This window comes from Genypterus blacodes, unplaced genomic scaffold (assembly GCF_046128005.1).
Source record: "Genypterus blacodes isolate CSIRO-AG114 ecotype Tasmania unplaced genomic scaffold, CSIRO-AGI_Gbla_v1 ptg000037l_1, whole genome shotgun sequence".
NCBI lineage: Eukaryota > Metazoa > Chordata > Actinopteri > Ophidiiformes > Ophidiidae > Genypterus > Genypterus blacodes.
In genome coordinates, this window is record NW_027466850.1 from 295,172 (window position 1) to 311,978 (window position 16,807).

The window sequence follows — 16,807 nt, forward strand, 5'->3', positions numbered from 1 at the left end:
CGGCCAGCGTTGAAAAGAGGTCGCGACCTTTATTGACAGGATCATCATTCTCGCCCTGCAGGTCCCGCCTCCTTTTGTTGCTTCCCCCTATTGATTTCTCAGACAATGAGAAAGATCCTTTGTCGGCAGTGCTGCTGTCCTGCAGAGAGAAGGCCCTCTGTGTGTGTATGTGTGTGTGTGTGTGTGTGTGTGTGTGTGTGTGTGTGTGTGTGTGTGTGTGTGTGTGTGTGTGTGTGTGTGTGTGTGTGTGGTAACCAACCGCTGCCTTTTAGCTCCAGCTGATATGAAATTAATTATTTAAATGCTGAATAACAGCTGAAATGAGCTGAACTGAGATTGAACCAGGTGTGATTTAGATCATTTGGTTGTTTATCTTATGCAAAGCTGCCTTTTGAAGCTTCTGAATCTATTGTATGTTTATTTAAATGCTGGCTGAGAGCTTATGTATATCCAGATATAGGTATTGATCCTAGTTTAATAATAAATATATTACACAATGAGCCACCTTGAGTCCTATATTTACATGCACAGTAACCAGAAATACATCATTCTATTAAAAATAGCTCCATGAAAACGCAGCTTTGTTGTTAAGAGTGTCATCATTTTTATACTTGTGAAGCTTTCTGGAGGGAATTCATGCAAGGCGATCATAATAGCTTATGTCCATTTTAATCAACCTATTTATACACAATCTGCTTTACTAAACTGAACCGCACTAATCCAAATCCCTGGAAATGCAGAAGTACATAAGTGCAGTAACACACCTTTGTGATTAAACTACTCTGATACGAGCGCACAACTAAAATGATTATTTGTGTGTTTGTGAGCGTGTGTGTGTGTACAATACAGACTCTGTTGTGCGGCTTATTGTTTTCCCTGATGCCTTCCTGAAACATAAGGAAGACTCTCCATAATGGACGTTCATAATGGACATTCCTGACTCTCCCCCTCTCTCTCTCCCCCTCTCTCTCTCTCTCTCTCTCTCTCCATAGCCCGTCTTAAACCAGGCCGGCCTCCCTCAGGGCCCCTCTGACCAGAAGGTTGTCGTAGTGACGGTGGACAACTGTGACTCCTCAGTGGCTCTGAGATTCGGTCACCTGATTGGAAACTACACCTGCTCAGCTCAGGGCAGCCAATCAGGATCCAAGAAGTAAGTCCACCTGGGCCCCATGAACAAGAATACAGCCAGACAACATCAAGCGTTGCTCTCTGGTGGACTGCTGCTGTATTGATTTCAGTACTGATCACTTTCACTTCACTTATCTGGTTATCAGATAGAGGAAACTTGTTGTGAAATAAAGTTCTCCATCTGCGGGGCGTGAGCTACATATTGCCTTTTTCCTTATGTTGTTTATCCTCTTCCTGCTTTTGTCTCCAGGGGAAAATTTAATACTGCAAAACTCTCTTTGATGAATTTTTCATGCTCCCTGTGCCGGAGCTGATGATGTGATTCGATGAAATCAGCAGCAAAACTTGCGGCTGTGAGAATCTGCATGTGTTCTGTTTTTGTCAGATCGCTGGACCTGACCGGACCTCTGCTCCTGGGCGGCGTTCCCAAACTCCCGGAGGACTTCCCCGTGAGCAACCGGCAGTTTGTGGGCTGCATGAAGAACCTGCGCATCGACAACCAGCACATAGACATGGCCAGCTTCATCGCCAACAACGGCACTCTGCCAGGTACGCTCCTCATCTCTGACCTCACTTTAACTCTTCCAACTGTTTAATAGTCAAATATAATCCAATGAAGATGAACAGCATTGATAATGAGTCCAGCAGTGAGGAATGATCTCTGTGCCTGCCATGAATAGTGCATTTACCCTCTCCGCTGCCACTTTGATGGACTAATGAGTGTGGATGGATGTGATGCGTCCTTCTCTGTCCCCGTGCTAGGCTGCTCCGCCAAGAGGCATTTCTGCAACAACAACCCGTGTCTGAACGGAGGAACCTGTGTGAACCTGTGGGGCTCCTTCAGCTGTGATTGTCCCTTAGGATTTGGAGGGCAAAACTGTGAAAAAGGTACACAAGTCCAGAATTCTGACAAAATATCATGAAGATCGTATTGGTTGTCTGAGTTTAAATGTAAAGAATCTAATATCTTCGGTCCTTTATGTGAATCCGCCACAAAAGTTCCATTTTCTCTGGGTTCACGTTTGAAATAGAAAAAGGTCGAACCACAGCAGAGAGGGATTTCTTCTTCTTCATTGGCTTTGAAGACTGGGAGCTAATGTTTTCATCCTCTTCTCCCTCTTCTTCTTCATCTTCAGTGTCTGCTTTCTTTTTTTCTGTGCGGTCTGAAACACTGCAGCTGTTATCTGGGCTGATTTACACTTTACAGCAACTTGAGAGGAGACAGAGGATGAGAAATGAGTCATAAAGGAGACCGCAGCCCCTAAACCTCTTTGTTTTAAGAGAGAGAGGGAGAATGATGGAACCAGTTAAAAAAAAGATTCATATAAGTTACTTAAATTACTTTTTTTTATTTTATAAATTAGGTTTATTTAAGTTTTAAGATTTATTATTAAGGGGGGCGGGTTGAGTTTGATAAGAAACCACAGGAGGACGGGAATGTTGAGAGGGAGATTGATAATTATAGGCAAGAAAAGGATCCAGTAAGCCAGGTGTGTGTGTGTGTGTGTGTGTGTGTGTGTCTGTGTCTGTGTCTGTGTCTGTGTCTGTGTCTGTGAGTCTCTGTGTCTTTGTACTCTCAACATGATCTATCGGATAAACTTCCACTTTTGAAGATCCGGATTGTGGGAATTCTGTCTTGTGTGTGTGTGTGTCTGGCTTAGGATGTACATAAAGCTTCTTTTTTTCACTCAGTGTGCACAGCAGTCCCATAGCCTGGGAGTGTTTCAAAGTATTGTTGCATCCTTAAAGCCATAAAAAGCATTCAGTTTAGAGCCCCACATGAAAATAAGAACATGTGCAGTCATTCTTCCCGCCATGCAAAGCTGCTCTACAGTCGCTCTCTCTGCATCTGCATCACCGCCTCAGATGGATTTGTCTTTAATAATCAATCACTCAGTGCGGGTGATTCAGTGCACCTTTCCTCACTTTCGTGGAGCGACGGCCTAATGAGGCAAAAACTCTTCCTCACCAAACATCCTCACCTGCCACTTTCCTGTCAGGTAAAAAGGAACAGAGAGCTCAGAGAGAGGAGCTGCAGGGGTGCAGCGTGTTCCCGCTCTAAAATCACTCCCATCAAGCAGAAAGCACTTTTAAGGCTTTCTGATAATGAGTGACTGTCTGCTGTTCTTACCTCAAACTGCTTGTAGACGAGCGTCCGTATTCACCAGGGCTTTAAACATTTACTCTAACCCCATATAGCAGCGCTTTGTGAGGTTAATAGTCGGCACAGCCAGTGTGAGCATCTTTGTGACCATATGGGATGGGATTTAAAAACCCTGTGGCCTTGAAAATGTGGTCGAATCCCTCTGGTTTTTTTTTCTGATATCTGTACACTCATGTGTGAGAGCTGTTCAGCTGTAAAAACTTGGACATGATCAGAGGACATATTGGACTCGCTGCTTGACTGACAGTAATGACTCACTGTGACATGTCACCTGCTGTGAATCTCTCTCTCTCTCTCTCTCTCTCTCTCTCTCTCTCTCTCTCTCTCTCTCTGTGTGTCTCTGTCTGTACTGACGTGTTGTGTGTTTGCTCTCTCCTGTCTGCAGTGATGGTGAGTCCGCAGCGTTTTCTGGGTAACAGCCTGTTGCAGTGGGACAACCTGGCTGCTCTGGTCTCTGTTCCCTGGCACGTTGAGCTCATGTTCCGAACACGTCAGGCCAGCGCCACACTGCTGCACATCTCCAGTGGTCTGCAGCACAACCTCACGCTGCAGGTGAGAGCACAGCATGTACTAACACACACACACACACACACACTGGTTAACCCATATGCTTTCCTTCTGCTTGAGGCCAAGTCACAGCACACGTGAGAACACTCCACTGACAGCTCCAGTGTGAGTGAAGTGCTGCGATGCACAGGGATATGAATTTATCCTCAAGGGGAAAACCATGGTAAAGGAGTGGAAAGACCTCCAGGCTTGTTTTGTTCTTCATGGTCACTGAACCTCATCAGCATGATCACTTACATGCTCCGAGGCTGTGGACCTGCACCTGGTTCAGTCGTGTTTGGAGTCTCTTCCCTACAGGATAGCACGTGTTAGAGATCCTGAGACAAAAGACGGAACTTTCTTTGGAATAAGGCTCCACCTGTTGGCCAAATCAGGCATTGAAACAAAGTTATTAGTAGTAGTAGTGTTAGTATTATTATTGTTATCAGGGTTTTTTTATCTTCAATCATTTGGTCTAGTTTTTATTTATGTATTTATTTTTAATATTCTTGGATTTATTCCTCTTATTCAGTGTCTTATCTGCTGCTTTCCCTTTGTTTTATTGCCTCTTGTAACAGCTCATCCTGTTTTGTGTAGGTTAAGTGATCAACAATTCAGTGATTGATTGTATATTCAGATTCTGTTTGCAGCGTCTAAGGAGTCGCCATTTTTAGCTCCTTTAAGATCTTAGATGTTGCATAAGCGTCTCAAATCTATTTCCAGTCGATGCTCAGTTTGAACTCTGTCTGTGTTTGTGTTCATCTGGTCTTCTCGTCTCCGTCCTCCTCCTCCTCCTCATTCCTCCCACTGCTCCTTCCTTTCCTGAACACCGTCTGATCTCTCTATGTGCCTCTGCAGCTGCGCGGTGGGAGTGTGTTGATGGGGCTCCACAGGGGGGAGGACTCCACCCTCTCCCGCGTTGAGGAGGTGCTGGTGAACGACGGGGACTGGCATCACGTAAAGCTGGACATCAGCAGTTCGTCGGGGGCGGCGACCCACCACAAGGCGGTGCTGTCTGTAGATCACGGCCTCTACCTGGTGAGCTGAGGCTGTCAGTGCTTAAAGTCTCTGCGCATCAACGGCAAACAGATTCTTTGAGGTTCACGCTCATTAAATCCTTTCAGGCCAGCATGGAGGTGGACGCCAAGTTGAGGGACTCCAAGTTGAAAACGGTGACTGTTGGCGGCGTGAAGAGGCCTGATGGGAAAATTCAGCATGGGTTCCGTGGCTGCATTCAGGTCCGTCTGCTCTGTGTTTTAATTAGCATCGCATTGTAACAGATTGCTCTCAGTTTATTCTGATTTTTATATCATACTGATTCCTACTTACATGTAGAGGATAAATCTGACGTCTGAGGTGCAGATTCTGACCTTTAAATGTTTCCATGGCAAAAAACAAATGTCTGCATAGCTTTAACCAAAATAATCAAGCTGTATTGGAGCTAAATCAGTGCTGAAATAGATGATGTCATCATGCATTGGTGAAGTAATGAGATCCACATGTAAAGTGTAATGTGAGCAGCTCACCTTCACTGGGCTCTATTAAAGATCAGATTCAGCTGTATTATCCTTTAAAGTCGCTGCCTCATACATATTTCAGCTTAATCTGAACATGAAAGAGATAAAGGAGTCTTGAAGTATAAAATTGAATTTCAAATCCCTGTTGATTATAAAGCAGAATAGCAGATGATGCAAATGAGCAGATCACAGCTGGGTGACTGAGAAATAAGAATAGACTGCAACTAAAATGCACTCAAACAAAGAGGCCTGGGTGTTCATACAGGTGTGTTCAATGGATTTGTTCTGTATGTGTGTGTGTGTGTGTGCTCAGGGTCTGCGTGTGGGCGGAGCTCTGAGTCTGTCCCAGGCCAGGAAGGTGAACGTGGAGCAGGGCTGCAATGTGCCGGACCCCTGCAGCTCAAACCCCTGTCCCTCAAACAGCTACTGCAGCGATGACTGGGACAGCCACTCCTGCACCTGCCTCACCGGTCAGTCTGAACACACCCCATAATCCATCACTGCACATGTAATCTCATTTATTCCACTGAGGATAATCCCTTACTATGATGCTTTTACATGTAATCACAGGTTTATGCTGTGAGTGACTCCTTTCCTCTTGTTTTTCGACGCTGTAGGTTACTATGGCGCCAACTGTACAGATGCATGCAGGCTGAACCCCTGTGAGCACGAGGCCACGTGCACCAGGAAGCTGAGCTCCTCTCGTGGTTACACCTGCGACTGTCCCAGCCATTACTTTGGGCAGTACTGTGAAAAAAAGTACGGCACAGTTTTACACCTTTTGTCTGACCTTTCTGTACATAAAGGCACATTCTTGTATTTTAGCTTTATTTTGTGTTGTTGATACTCAAGTGTTGTGTTCCTGTAGGACCGACCTGCCGTGCCCCAGAGGCTGGTGGGGTCATAAGACCTGCGGCCCCTGTAACTGTCAGACGGACAAGGGCTTCGATTCTGACTGTAACAAGACCAGCGGAGAGTGTCGCTGCAAGGTGAGCGTGCAGGAAGTCTCGTTAGGAAACTTCACTTTTTTGATTTGTCAAAATCATTTTGTGATTCCCTTACTACAAATTCATGCAGCACTGCAAAAGAAAAGTTCCTGACGTTGAGACTCTGTGTTAAGTGGGTGTTTCTATATTTGGAGCTCCATTCTAGAAATCAAAACTCCAATGGGAAAAACTTGATTTAATGAATGAAGTACCTTGAATTAACCCGAGTCAGCAAACGACGGAGTGTAAATCAGTACTTCCTGTCTGCTGTCACCCCTCAGGATAATCACTACCGCCCTGAAGGCAGCGACGCCTGTCTGCTGTGCGACTGTTACCCGGTGGGCTCGTTCTCCCGTGCGTGCGACAGAGAGAGCGGCCAGTGTCAGTGTAAGCCCGGCGTCATCGGGCGCCAGTGTGACCGCTGTGACAACCCTTTCGCCGAGGTTTCACCCAATGGCTGCGAAGGTCAGGAGGCGTCGAACAACTGTGACATCGCTGAAATGAAATTTGTAATGTAAACCGCCTCGTTAATAAATGTCACCTCGCTCTGTTTCTCCATCACTCTCAGTGATCTATGACAGCTGTCCTCAGGCCATCGAGGCTGGGATCTGGTGGCCCAGGACCAAGTTTGGGCTCCCTGCAGCAGTTTCCTGCCCCAAGGGAACTCTGGGTATGACAGCACTCAGCTCAGCAGCTCAGCTAATTACCATACCAGCATTACAAGCCTGTGAAATCTGCCTCCAGCACTTCCTGTGCTGCAGACGCCTCCTTATCTCTCATGATGACTCTCTATCTCGCTATCTTTCTGTGCCCCTCTCTCTCTCTCTCTCTCGCTCTCTCTCTCTCTCTCTCCCAGGCACGGCTATCCGCCACTGTGATGAGCACAAAGGCTGGCTGCCTCCCAATCTCTTCAACTGCACCTCCATTACCTTCACCAAGCTTAAAGCTCTGGTGTGTAGCTGTGCTCCCTTAATCTCTACAATCTACCAATCTCATTTTCCCACAATGAAACCCTCCCTCATATTGATGCGTCCACTTTCTTTATCTTCCTGCAGGCTGATAAGATTTCCCGTAATGCGTCTCTGCTGGATGCCGGGCGCATGCAGCAGACAGCAGCTATGTTGGCTAACGCAACATTGCACACAAACAAGTACTATGGCAGCGACGTCAAGGTGGCGTACCGGCTCACCCAGGGGCTCCTGCAGCACGAGAGCAGCCAGCAGGGCTTCAACCTCACAGCCACACAGGACGTCCACTTCACTGAGGTGAAGATCCACGAGCTCCTGGATATCTATCAAAGCTGCACAGGCCTCAAAATGTGTTGTCATCACAGTGCACATAGGGATTAAAACACAATCACAGATCAAATCCTTACTGGGAACATTAGATAGTAGAAGATGAATCGACCTTTAGTTGCAGCTACACAATGGGAGGTTAGGGAGGGAACTGATCTGACTTTCCTGTGCTGTCAGGAGTGAAAACATGTAGAGCTTCCTTCCTCTGCCTGAAGCCAAATGTGACACAATGACAATCTCACTCAAATCTATGGTTTCTAAGATATCCTGCTGAATATCTGACAAACAATCATCACAAACTAACAAACAAACAGGATGAAAACAATCACATCCTTGCTGGAGGCGTCATTGTAGTGTTGAATGTACAGTGAGACACTGTTTCCCTGTGAGACGTCGTTGTCTTTTCCGCTGCGTCTGCAGCTGACAGCATCGCAGCGTAAACAACACCTCGTCCCACTTGCTGCTGTCACATCCTGTCACACTGAACTCCCTGTTTTCTCACAGAATCTGGTGCGTGTGGGCAGCGCCATCTTGTCTCCAGACACTCGGCCGCACTGGGAGCTGATCCAGAACACGGAGGGCGGCACCGCTGCACTGCTGCGCCACTACGAGGAGTACGCCAACACGCTGGCACAGAACATGAGGAAGACCTACCTGAGCCCCTTCACCATCGTGACCCCGCACATCGGTGAGCAATCAACACAGGAGCAATGATTCAACTGACACACTTGATGGTTTACACACAAGGTTCCATCCTCCTGGCCATCTGTTAATCTGTGTGTGTGTGTGTCTCCACAGTGATCTCGGTGGAACGTCTCAAAAAACTGAATTTTGCCGGAGCCAAGTTGCCACGGTATCAGGCCCTGAGAGGCCCTCGTCCCGCTGACCTGGAGACGGCCGTCACCCTGCCCGACTCCGTCTTCCAACCACCTGTGGACACGAAGGGACACAGGCACCTGGACGTTTTCCCAGAATCCTTACCGAGGAACCACTCGAGCCACAGGAGGAAGAGGCATCCCGACGACACCCAGCAGGACGCCATCGCCAGCGTGATCATCTTCAACAGCCTGGCGTCACTGCTGCCTGAGAGCTACGACCCTGACAAGAGGAGTCTGAGGTGAGAAGGAAACCAAACACTCAGACATCAACATGTTCAGGACCTCAGATTCTGATCAGATGACATCATTCGTCATGTAACTAATATCTCAGTTTCACAAGCACAGTTCCATCCACACTCATTGGTTTGTGGAGCTGAATGTTGCTGTCAGTGTTTTCAATTTCGTTAATGAGACTTAACAATGTTTTTAATTAAGTTGTTGACAATTTATGACAGACGCTGACTTGCTCTCCTCCAACTGATTCATTAATGAGCTCTTTCCATCGGTAACTTGGTCTCAAATTTGCAGATTAGAGACTCTAGAAAACCAAAGGCTAAATTAAAAATATCACAATTATACAATATAGTGTGTTTATAATCATATTAAAGTGTGAGTCTGATATTACGTTTAACACAGTATGACTTGTTTAGGACTCATGACCTCTGTGTCTTCACTTGGTCCTTTCTGTCTTTGTGTAGCAGTAGCTTTAATTGTTTATGTATTTATTTCAGGGTGCCAAAGCGTCCGGTCATCAACACTCCAGTCGTCAGCATCACCGTGCACGACAACGACGAGCTGCTGCAGCACGCGCTCGACAAGCCCATCACTGTGCAGTTCCGCCTGGTCACCACCGAGGAGCGCTCCAAACCCATCTGCGTCTTCTGGAATCACACTATACTGTGAGCACACACTGCCACACACACACACACACACTGTACACACACATTACACTGTGGGGACATGAGCTGGAGGGTTCTGTCCCCACATGAGTCACATATTGGATGAAACGGCGTTCTCACCTTCTCTTCTCCTCCTCTCAGTGGCGGTAATGGCGGCTGGTCAGCGAAAGGCTGTGAGGTTGTTTTCAGAAACAACTCTCACATCAGCTGTCAGTGTTACCACATGACCAGCTTCGCCGTGCTCATGGACGTCTCCAGGAGAGAGGTGAGCGTCGCACAACGTCAGGCCATCGGGAAATACACACACACATCTGAAACTCCAACTCCTCATCTTCCTCCTCTCTAATCTTCATCTGTCAGAACGGCGAGATACTGCCCATCAGACTGATCACGTGGAGCACTGTGGGCGTGACGCTGGGCTTCCTCTTCCTCACGACGTGTTTCCTCCTCTGCCTGAGGGCCATGCAGTGCAACAAGACCAGCATCATCAACAACGGGGCCACCGCCCTCTTCTTCTCCGAGCTCGTCTTCATCCTGGGCATCAACCAGGCCGACAACACTGTAAACAAACCCTTTAAACAGTTCCTTCAACTTCTTGTGAGACTTTGACTTTTGCGTAACCGTGTTTTTAATCACACGCCTGTTTCTTGTGATAGTTTGCGTGCACCGTCATCGCCATCCTGCTGCACTTCTTCTACCTGTGCACGTTCTCCTGGCTCTTCCTGGAGGGGCTGCACGTCTACCGGATGATCAGCGAAGTGCGGGACATCAACTACGGCCCCATGAGGTTCTACTACCTGATTGGCTGGGGGGTGCCGGCCTTCATCACAGGTCTGAGCCCTCACATGAACACAGAACAGAAACTACAGAGAGGAGACGATTGGAACTTTCCAACTAAATTCAGATTCCTCCTATCAGATGAATAGAGAAGCTGAATATGAATGTCAGTGTAACGGACATGTGTTCCATTAGCTAAAGGAAAGCTTGGTGTGTGTGTGAATGTGATCTGGGATTTGTGTCTCCAGGTTTGGCGGTGGGACTCGACCCTGAAGGTTACGGGAACCCAGATTTCTGCTGGCTCTCCATGTACGACACTCTGATCTGGAGCTTTGCCGGGCCGATCGCCATGGTCGTATCGGTGAGTCCAAGTCACCAACCTGCAACAAATCAGGAAGTGTGTGAGAGAAATGCTGCTGCTGGTCCCTGCTTAGTCATCGTGACCTTCAGACGGTCGGGTTTTTCCCGTCGCTGAAGCGTTACAGTAAACATGCTGACTCATGACGGCTGATGTCACCGCAGCGGCATTCCAGATATTACAGTGAACACACCTAACACTTAACCTGCTCAGCTCGTCTTGCTTGAACGTGCGCGCCTGCGTGGTTATTCTCTTTCTCTACTTAAAATATGTTGTTATTTTGTGTCCACAGATGAACGTCTTCCTCTACATCCTGTCCTCCAGAGCGTCCTGCTCGCTGAGACACCACAGCATGGAGAAGAAACAGCCTCGAGTGTGAGTCACCCAACAATCGCCTCAATATAAACAAAGTCACTAAGTCCTGTTGTTGATCAATGTCCAGCCTGCAGTGGTTATCAGAATCGATTGTAATCTATGGAATGTAATGATTGTATAGTGTTATTGAACTTCTGATGTTTGATCGGCTCCTTTAACTTGTTTCTGTCACATTATCGTGCCTGCAGCTCAGGCCTGAAGACAGCAGGTGGCGTCCTCCTCCTGGTTTCGGTCACCTGTTTTCTGGCGCTCCTCTCCGTCAACAGTGACATGATCATCTTCCACTACCTGTTTGCTGCGTTCAACTGTGTGCAGGTGAGTGGTTTTTTGCTAAACTCCAAGAAGTTTGCTTTCTGTCTGCTTTCTGTCTTGAGTCTCACCCGGTCTCTTCTGATCCAACCTAGGGTCCCTTCATCTTCTTCTTCCGCATCGTCTTCAGTAAGGAGGCGAGGAACGCCATGAAATACTGCTGCAGCCGAAAGCGTCCAGATCACATGATCAAATCCAAGAGCACTGTGAGTGTCGCCGTGTAAACAAACCAGCCTCAAAACATCTTTAGTAAAATGTTAATGCTGCCTTTGCATTACATCAAGCTCATCACATCTGTTTATGTTACTGCTAAACGAGTATGATTGACAATGAAACCTGGTCCTCACCTTCTCCTCCCCTGTGTTTTATAGGGATACAAATGTAACACCAGCTACATGGACGGCCGGCTGTACCATCTTCCATTTGGAGACTCCAGCGTGTCTCTGAACGGCACCATGCAGAGCGGCAAGAGCCAGCAGAGCTACGTTCCCTTTGTGCTCAGGTAGGGAACAGAAAGCCAAACGCATCATTACCTGTCACCAGTGTCTGGATCGGTCATAACCGTGGTGAATTTGTCTGTTTCGAAGGGACGAGGGACTGAATAACAGCCAGGCGCACATCGCTCTGAATGACCACACGTCACTCTTCCAGGAAACCAAAGAGCACCAGGATGGTTCGTGGTTCCTTTGACTCCACCCACCTCCTTATCCAGCTCACCTGCGTTTACATCAGATGAAGTTTTACCCGCAATCTGTCTCTGTGTGTAGATCGTGATAGCGACTCGGACAGCGATCTGTCTCTGGAGGACGACCAGAGCGGCTCCTACGCCTCCACACACTCCTCTGACAGCGAGGATGAGGAGGGACCGTTTCCCCCAGAGGAATGCTGGGAAAACCTGGCGGCCAACGGCACCAAGAGACCACAACCACATGGTACAGGAGGACCACAGCGTTTAATTTAGAATCTAAGACTAATGAGAAGAAAATGTTCTTTGTTTATGCACGGTTGAATCATGATGCTCACTCTCTTTTGATTCCTCAGACTTCTGGCCTGGTGAGTTTGCAGTACCGGCGAGCGACGGTGAGCTCGGAGGTGCAGACAGAGCAAAGGGAGAGTCGTTGGCGAGTCCTGAGTCTGGACTAGGACTCAGGACTCCAGACAGCATGGTGGGGGACAGAGAAACCATGTTGATGCTGCTGCCCAGCCTGCCTAACCTGAACGCTCATCCACACAAAGGTGACAGGATTTATTGACTTGTTATAGATTTGATGGTCATTTATTTAAACTGATTATGACAGAATTCCTCATTTCAGTGCATTTGTTCATAATCTGATCATATCTGGTTCCATCACATGCAGGGATCCTAAAGAAGAAGCAGCTTTCCCCCATCGTAGAGAGAAACGGCTTCAACCGGCTCCACGGCGAGCTGTGTGAGAACGCGCCCGGCTCCCCGCACGGATCCTCCTCCAGCGAGGGTCGAGCCAGCCAGGCCAAACCCAGCCAGGCCAGATCGCTCGGCCCGCCGGATCAGCTGAACGGCGTCGCCATGAGCATCAAGGCGGGGACGGTGGACGGCGACTCATCGGGATCAGAGTGAGTGTCATGGCGTTTGACCACATGAAGTGTTATGTGAGTTATCGTGTGCATTGTTGTCGTTCTGTATGTCGGTGATCTTTTTCTTCTCGCGTCTGTCTGTCTGTCTGTCCCGTTGTCCTCAGTCGTTGTCATCATCACTCGTAGTTTGTCCCACGTCCACTAAGCTCCTTTACTGTTGATGTCTTACAGACGCCAAATGAAGACAGTTCCCATCCTGCCACTGTTAGTAAAGACGACGCAAATCTGAAGTCATTCACCTGAAATCAGTGTGAAGATAGAAATGTATTAAATAAAGCAGAACATGATTCAATAATTTAAGAACAAAGGCAAGTTTGTGCAGGTGTGATTATGACATCATCACTGTGCCCGACCTGGTTAAAGGAACAGTCCACAATATTTAAATAAGGGAAGAATCACCATGAACCTAAAGCCTAAAAATGCGATAATGTTAACGAGTAGAACTACAAAATAAGACTAATTGATCGACCTCAATCAAAAACACCTGTGCATGTGAATTAATGTGCATATTTAAGTCTTATAATAATAGCTTATTAGTAAGTTAGTATAATATCTTCTAGTTTACTAATTAACCCTTTCTGCTCCCTCTCTCTTTCCAAAAATCACAGATTTTTATTCTTTAATTTTATCCCATGAAGCACTGATCCTCATTCCCACAAATCAGGATCACTGTCTTCAGATTGGTGAATCATTTCAACATCCCACCCCTCATAGCCGCGGTGTGTGTGTGTGTGTGTGTGCGTGCCTGTTGTGTGGTGTGTGTGTATAAACGTTATTCACATGCTCACATCTCATGTTTTCTTTTTCTTTTTGTGTTCTTTCTGGTGTTTTGTGTTGCACACCTCTTCATCCCGATGCCTCCTCCACCTCACCCTCATATGCGCCACCCTGTTTTCCCAGCAGCCACTGCAACACGCCCATGTGACCACACTCGCTGATGGATGGGGTGTGTCTTTGCAGGTCATAGAGCCTCCTTCCTAAACGCCGACCTACATTGCAAATACAGTATGTGAGCGGAGTTCCACAGGGAGCATCGGACGTCCCCTGAAAACATGGAAAAAGATGGAATTCCCCTTCGTCATCATGATCCTCCAGAGTGTTTGTGTGTGTGTATGTGTATGTGTGATGTCATACTTAGGTCAGCCTGTATGTGCATGTTGTGTTGTGTGTGTTTGTTGTTGTAAATGTGTGCCAAACATCAAGAGTCACTGCACTGGCCGAGGCTCCAGCACACTGATCCAACGAGTCTCAGGCTGTGTCCATTACGGTTCACTCCGAGTCCTTGTTAGGCACAAAATATCCCATAATACAACAGGAAAGTGTACCACTGTACCAGTAACATAAACCACCAGAACAATATGGAGGAAAGTTTAATCTTGCCTGTACAATCGTCCGCTTATTCCTTTATTGTTTGGAGAAAAGATACAACATGTTGCTTTTTTTTAATCATGGCCGCCAACTACCATCATGCATTGGACAGGCAGACAAACAGTAAACAAGACACCTGCTGAAGGGGGGAAAAGCCTGACACACACACACACACACACACTATACCGTCCAATGTACAGACTCTTTTATAAAGTGTATAATGAACCCGTTTTGGACACAGCCTCACTCCCCCTTTAAAGAAATCATTTTGTTTACATACTTGAAGCAATGCACTTTTTGTAAGATGAACCACCTGCCCATATTTGCGGGGGTCAATGTTTTTCTAGTGTTCTTCTTCTGTTCCAGGATATATATTTTGTTTTTGAAGACTGTGGAACAATAAAGCCGTCACGCTTTTCTTTCTTTTGGGGTTGGGGGTCATTTAGTTTGGTAGACTTGCAAACATTCAGGGAATTTCCTCATCATGCTTAAAACTACGTTGTAATGTCTTTCCAGTTTGCCTGCATAGGCGATGTTACAGTCGGAGGCGTTCAAATGTTTGTGCCGACTCAGGTTCGGATCAGAAACGTCCCAGAGGCACAGAGCGGCCGGGTCGAGCTCGTTCACACACACACACACTGTTCTCACACACTTCCACTCTTGAAACGGGCCGCCGTACTTCACCGGGAAAAGAAGAAAAAGGCTCTTAGTGGATTTGTGGACTTGAAACACTGACAAAATGGCCGTGCACGGTCTCTGCCTCTAACGTATAAGCTACTTGTCGTTAATGAAGGATGTTTCACAGCTGCACAGATGTTAAGACACTGACAGCGTCCCTCCACAAGCTGCATTTGCAGGTCTGAAAGGACTCTAAGGACTTTTAAGAAATGACTTTTGTTTTGGTAAATCAAGAGAGCTGAGATTTTCTATGGACATTGAACGTGCTCTTGTTTTTCATCGTTTTGTCTCGAGGGAATGATGCGTTCAATTGTGACTAAACAGCTGGATTTTATAGATTAGCTACGGAGCGTTTCTCTATTGTAAAATACTTAATGAAATACAAATGTGTGATGTAATACTATTTGAGCTGTATTCAATTTTTACTGTACAGAGGGGAGGAGGGGGGTGGGGGGTCTGTAAAGGAAACAAGGACTTCAACAAATCTTTAAATGAATTCTATAGCTACATGTTTATGTCTCACACTGTCAGACTCATAGATGGGCCAGTTCGTCTCTATTCCGTCGTTCTTTGTTTCTGCTCTGATTTCCACTCACTGTTACAGTATGTGATCTCTGTAGATATCTTTTTTTTTTACCAATTGAGCACGTTTCATGTATAGATTCAATTCAAGTCAGCAGCAGCAGTTTAATTATGAAATCATATCAACGTGGTTACCAAACAAGGGTAACCACGTCTCTTCACTCCGGTGTCTCTCTTCTAGTGATTTTACGTTTTCTACCTGTCCTATGTTACCTCAACCTTCATTTGTGCCAACTCAGAACAATACTGATCATTCTTAAACCTTTGTTTTGATTGTATAATGTTTCTTTCATTCATAGTTTTGCGACTATACAAACTGCAAATACAAGTGACATATCAAATGTTGAGACCAGGCTACAAACACTGAGGTCTATTCATTTAAACACACATGTACCCGGAATTCACAGTAATGTTACACAGCTGCTGTACACCTTATTTTTCTGTTATTGAACACACTGTATAACTGCTGTTTCTTATTCGCTGTGTCATTTTAGCGCTCAGCAATCAACTGCTTGAAAACCAAGAACTGCTGTAGATCTCAAAGCTTTAGTCTCCCAGGGTAGTTTCTAGTAAATGGCTCATATTTTTCTATGTGTAATAACTTTGTGAAGAGGTTCGCCAAAATTCAATAAGTGAGAGACGAATGCTGTGTTAATGATGAGTATCAATTTGCTTCTGCTGTCTGAGGTGTGAAAGCCTCAGAGGCGTTTCGTTAAGCCAATAAAGATTTTTAAAAATCATTTTTAGAATAAGGTGATGTGGTGAAAATTGTGCATGTTCAAATAATTCAGTATTTCATTTACTTAAAGTTTTCAATTAATAATTAATTTTAATGCGGGGGCCACCGATTCTAAACATATGAGACACGTCCATTCTGGATTAAATGCTCCATTTTCGCTGTCGACTAAGTTTTTTGGGAGAGCGCCATTTTGTCTCCCTTTCCCCGTCAAGGGTTTCTCATCTTTCTCCAATTCAGTCGTTTAAATATATCTCTTTGTTTAAACACATGTCAAAATGTTCCGACTTTAAGCTAAAGCAGAGAATTTCAAGCTTAACATTTTCACTTACCTGTGTCGCTCTTTTTACCGCTTCCGTCCTCAACTTGGCTGTAAATCAATCACCTATCTGCTTGTGGAGACGCAATATTTACCGCCAAAAGGCACAAACCTGATTGGCTTGAGTAGCATCACGTGGGATGGCTTAACTAGCAAACAATTGGTCCCTGCGTTTTCCTCGCTAAACCATTACCGTTAAAATCTTTAAAAGCGGAGCCGGTCATAATAGAAAAGCCCCGTCTTTTAAATCATAGCCTTCCGTGGTTTTCACCGGAAAG

At 46.2% G+C, this 16,807-nt stretch overlaps 1 protein-coding gene across 1 annotated transcript in view; it reads left to right on the forward strand.

The window, feature by feature from the left end:
* celsr2 (cadherin, EGF LAG seven-pass G-type receptor 2) overlaps window positions 1-16,190 on the forward strand; it is a 44,897-nt gene extending 28,707 nt beyond the window's left edge. Inside the window, exons 6-34 of the mRNA XM_076147081.1 lie at window positions 993-1,150; window positions 1,514-1,677; window positions 1,891-2,016; window positions 3,678-3,844; window positions 4,697-4,876; window positions 4,963-5,076; window positions 5,669-5,825; window positions 5,973-6,114; window positions 6,224-6,344; window positions 6,623-6,806; window positions 6,910-7,011; window positions 7,198-7,292; window positions 7,397-7,606; window positions 8,141-8,324; window positions 8,435-8,753; window positions 9,246-9,413; window positions 9,555-9,678; window positions 9,774-9,974; window positions 10,070-10,244; window positions 10,439-10,551; window positions 10,841-10,923; window positions 11,112-11,238; window positions 11,328-11,438; window positions 11,604-11,734; window positions 11,820-11,905; window positions 12,000-12,164; window positions 12,274-12,468; window positions 12,591-12,825; window positions 13,747-16,190. Of these exons, the coding sequence (XP_076003196.1) occupies window positions 993-1,150; window positions 1,514-1,677; window positions 1,891-2,016; window positions 3,678-3,844; window positions 4,697-4,876; window positions 4,963-5,076; window positions 5,669-5,825; window positions 5,973-6,114; window positions 6,224-6,344; window positions 6,623-6,806; window positions 6,910-7,011; window positions 7,198-7,292; window positions 7,397-7,606; window positions 8,141-8,324; window positions 8,435-8,753; window positions 9,246-9,413; window positions 9,555-9,678; window positions 9,774-9,974; window positions 10,070-10,244; window positions 10,439-10,551; window positions 10,841-10,923; window positions 11,112-11,238; window positions 11,328-11,438; window positions 11,604-11,734; window positions 11,820-11,905; window positions 12,000-12,164; window positions 12,274-12,468; window positions 12,591-12,825; window positions 13,747-13,771 (4,362 nt within the window). The 3' untranslated portion in view covers window positions 13,772-16,190. The remainder of the gene's footprint in view (window positions 1-992; window positions 1,151-1,513; window positions 1,678-1,890; window positions 2,017-3,677; window positions 3,845-4,696; window positions 4,877-4,962; window positions 5,077-5,668; window positions 5,826-5,972; window positions 6,115-6,223; window positions 6,345-6,622; window positions 6,807-6,909; window positions 7,012-7,197; window positions 7,293-7,396; window positions 7,607-8,140; window positions 8,325-8,434; window positions 8,754-9,245; window positions 9,414-9,554; window positions 9,679-9,773; window positions 9,975-10,069; window positions 10,245-10,438; window positions 10,552-10,840; window positions 10,924-11,111; window positions 11,239-11,327; window positions 11,439-11,603; window positions 11,735-11,819; window positions 11,906-11,999; window positions 12,165-12,273; window positions 12,469-12,590; window positions 12,826-13,746) is intronic.
* Window positions 16,191-16,807: the final 617 nt, after the last annotated feature.